The 2,630-nt window shown below is 38.6% G+C and overlaps 1 protein-coding gene across 1 annotated transcript; it reads left to right on the forward strand.

Moving 5' to 3' along the window:
- The first annotated feature begins 1,353 nt into the window (after window positions 1-1,353).
- Window positions 1,354-2,169, forward strand: LOC131659345 (uncharacterized). Its single transcript, XM_058928551.1, has 2 exons — window positions 1,354-1,581; window positions 1,858-2,169. The coding sequence occupies exons 1-2, from the start codon at window positions 1,354-1,356 to the stop codon at window positions 2,167-2,169; spliced, it is 540 nt and encodes a 179-aa protein (XP_058784534.1).
- Window positions 2,170-2,630: the final 461 nt, after the last annotated feature.

Consider the following 2,630-nt stretch of genomic DNA (forward strand, 5'->3'; position numbering starts at 1 on the left):
ATGAGTTTGAGAGTGAAATGGGATGGGAAAATTTTAGGGTATGACAAAGTGCGCCATGAACTGTAGGCAGATTTGGGGAAAACTCAAATATGCGTAACTTTTGATTCGTAGATCCGTTTTATATGCCGTTTGAACCTATATGAAGCTGAAATTAATTCCTATATGATGATATATAATTGAATATCCCTTGACAACATTTTGAAAATTGTATTTCTTCCTCGATGGCTTTATTTGATGTGAAGTGATATTATTGTGCTTTGATATGACAAGTGACGTGATTGCAAGGTGATTCATTGCTATGAACAATAATGATATTGTGGTTGTCGTTAAATTGCAACATTGAATTGATGATGTTTAGTTGTTATGTGATGAATGACGTGAATATGGATGTTGCATCATTGAGTCTCATCCATTGCATAAATGTGAAGTGGCCTTAATGGCAAATGTGACAATGGCCTGAAAATGGCAAATGCGAAGTGGCCCTAATGGCAAAAGCGAAGTGGGAGTTTTACTCCAAATGGTACCACATGCATGTGCATTATGTCGAGTTACATATTGAGTCATATGTTGATATTATGCAATGATGAATATGTTGCATTTGTTATATGATGTGAATGATGTTTGAATGCTATGTTGCTTGAATACTATATAGCTCGGATTAATTGATAATATGTATGATTGTTGCAAAAATGCATATGTTGAGAAGTGGTGAATTTGTATGATTCTTATATTTCCGCTATAAGTATTATCATATGTTTCTTTATTGTGAATGGTATCTCACCCCTTCTGTTGTATGTTACCCCTTCGGTGGTAACTTGCAGGTACTGATGACGAGTAGATGTTAGCTTATTGTTCGTGTCAGTGTGTCTTATGCTCTGATACGTAGCACCTGGGGGGTTTCTCCGTTTGTGTCGTTTTATGTTACCTTGTATTTGTTGGATTTTGATATTAACTCGTATGATGACATGATATTTCATGGATGCGATGTTGGCAAGTTCTCATTATGTTGAGATGTTATGATTTATGTGTTCCACTGCTACATTATGCGATGTTTTGCATAGTTGTGATAATACTTTGTATTCCCCCATGACTATTGTTACGTATCCATTATATGAGATTTGATGCATTAAGTTGTGTTTGCTTATGTTGATCAAATGTGAAACTCTGAATATGCATGTTTTCGTATCTTTAATTACTCTGATTGTTATATAAATTGCAAGGTACATTCGGGGTGTTACATTAGTGCTATCAGAGCAGGTTGGTCCGTCCGGCCACGTGTCTTGTCGTAGTTGGTTAGCAATCGTGTATTGTTGTTTTGTTCTGATTTCTTTTGTGTTATAGTGACAAGTAGAGATGGCGGGAAGGAATGATGCTGCGATTAATGCTGCCTTGGAGGCAATGGCTCAAGCTTTGGAGCATCAGCCGAATGGTGGTGAGAATGCTGCATCTCGCAATTTGGATACCTTCCAGAGGGAGAATCCACCTGTTTTCAAGGGTACCCATGATTCTGATGGCGCATTGACTTGGCTAAAGGATATAGGGCGAATCTTTTGTGTGATGGATTGCTCTCCGGAGAAGAAGGTTCGGTATGGGACTCATTAGTTAGCGGTTGAAGCTGATGATTGGTGGCTCGAGACTTGTGAGAGGTTGGAGGCTAGTGGCGAAGGATTCACTTGGTCTGTTTTCCGTAGGGAGTTATTGAGGAAGTACTTTCTTGAAGATGTCCGTGGCAAGAAAGAGATTGAATTTCTTGAGTTTAGGAAATGGAACAAGTCGGTTGTGGTGTATGATGCAAAGTTTGACGAGTTGGCTAAGTTTTACAAACACTCTGATGGGCCAACTGGTGAATTCTGAAAGTGCATTAAGTTTGAGAATGGATTGCGTTCCGAGATCAAGAAAGTGGTTGACTACCAAAAGATTCGTGTCTTTGCGGATTTGGTTGATTGTTGTCGTATCTTCGAGGAATATAGTAATGCGCACTATAAGATGGTTCATGAGAAGAGGAGCAAGAGTCAGCAAGTTCGTGGCAAGCCTTATGATGCTCCTAGTGGCAAGAATAAGCAGAGGGCTTATGAGGGCAATAAGACTAGTGGGGGAGATGCTCCTGCTGGTATTGTATGCTTTAAGTGTGGCAAAGCCGATCATAAGAGCAATGTGTGTACTGCTTGAAAATTCTAGTAAATCACGCTAGATGTCTTACTGGATGTTATTACATCCACAATTACACAACACAAAACGTTAAAATACAAACGCATAAAAGCAATAAGGAGCACACATAATTGTTTACCCAGTTTGGTTCAAAAAACCTACTTTGGGGGCTACAAAGCCATGGAGGGAATCCAATATAAGCAGAATTAATTCATAGCTAAACTCCCCAGTTTACAACTCCTCACTTAAAACCTACCCAATGAAATTCCAACCTATTCTTAGACCTGAGTAACTCCACTCACTCCCCCTTAATAACAGTAGTGATTACAAATAAACATTAAACAAATTCAGAGAGAAGAGACATTTCAAAAACACACCTTGATCTGCTTAAAAGCTTCAATCAAGAGACACACACTCGTGCTTAAAATCTTAGAGTGACAATTAACAAAAACAACCTATTCTAACGCAATCATCAAAGACAA

This window comes from Vicia villosa, linkage group LG3, assembly GCF_029867415.1.
Source record: "Vicia villosa cultivar HV-30 ecotype Madison, WI linkage group LG3, Vvil1.0, whole genome shotgun sequence".
NCBI classification, from domain to species: domain Eukaryota; kingdom Viridiplantae; phylum Streptophyta; class Magnoliopsida; order Fabales; family Fabaceae; genus Vicia; species Vicia villosa.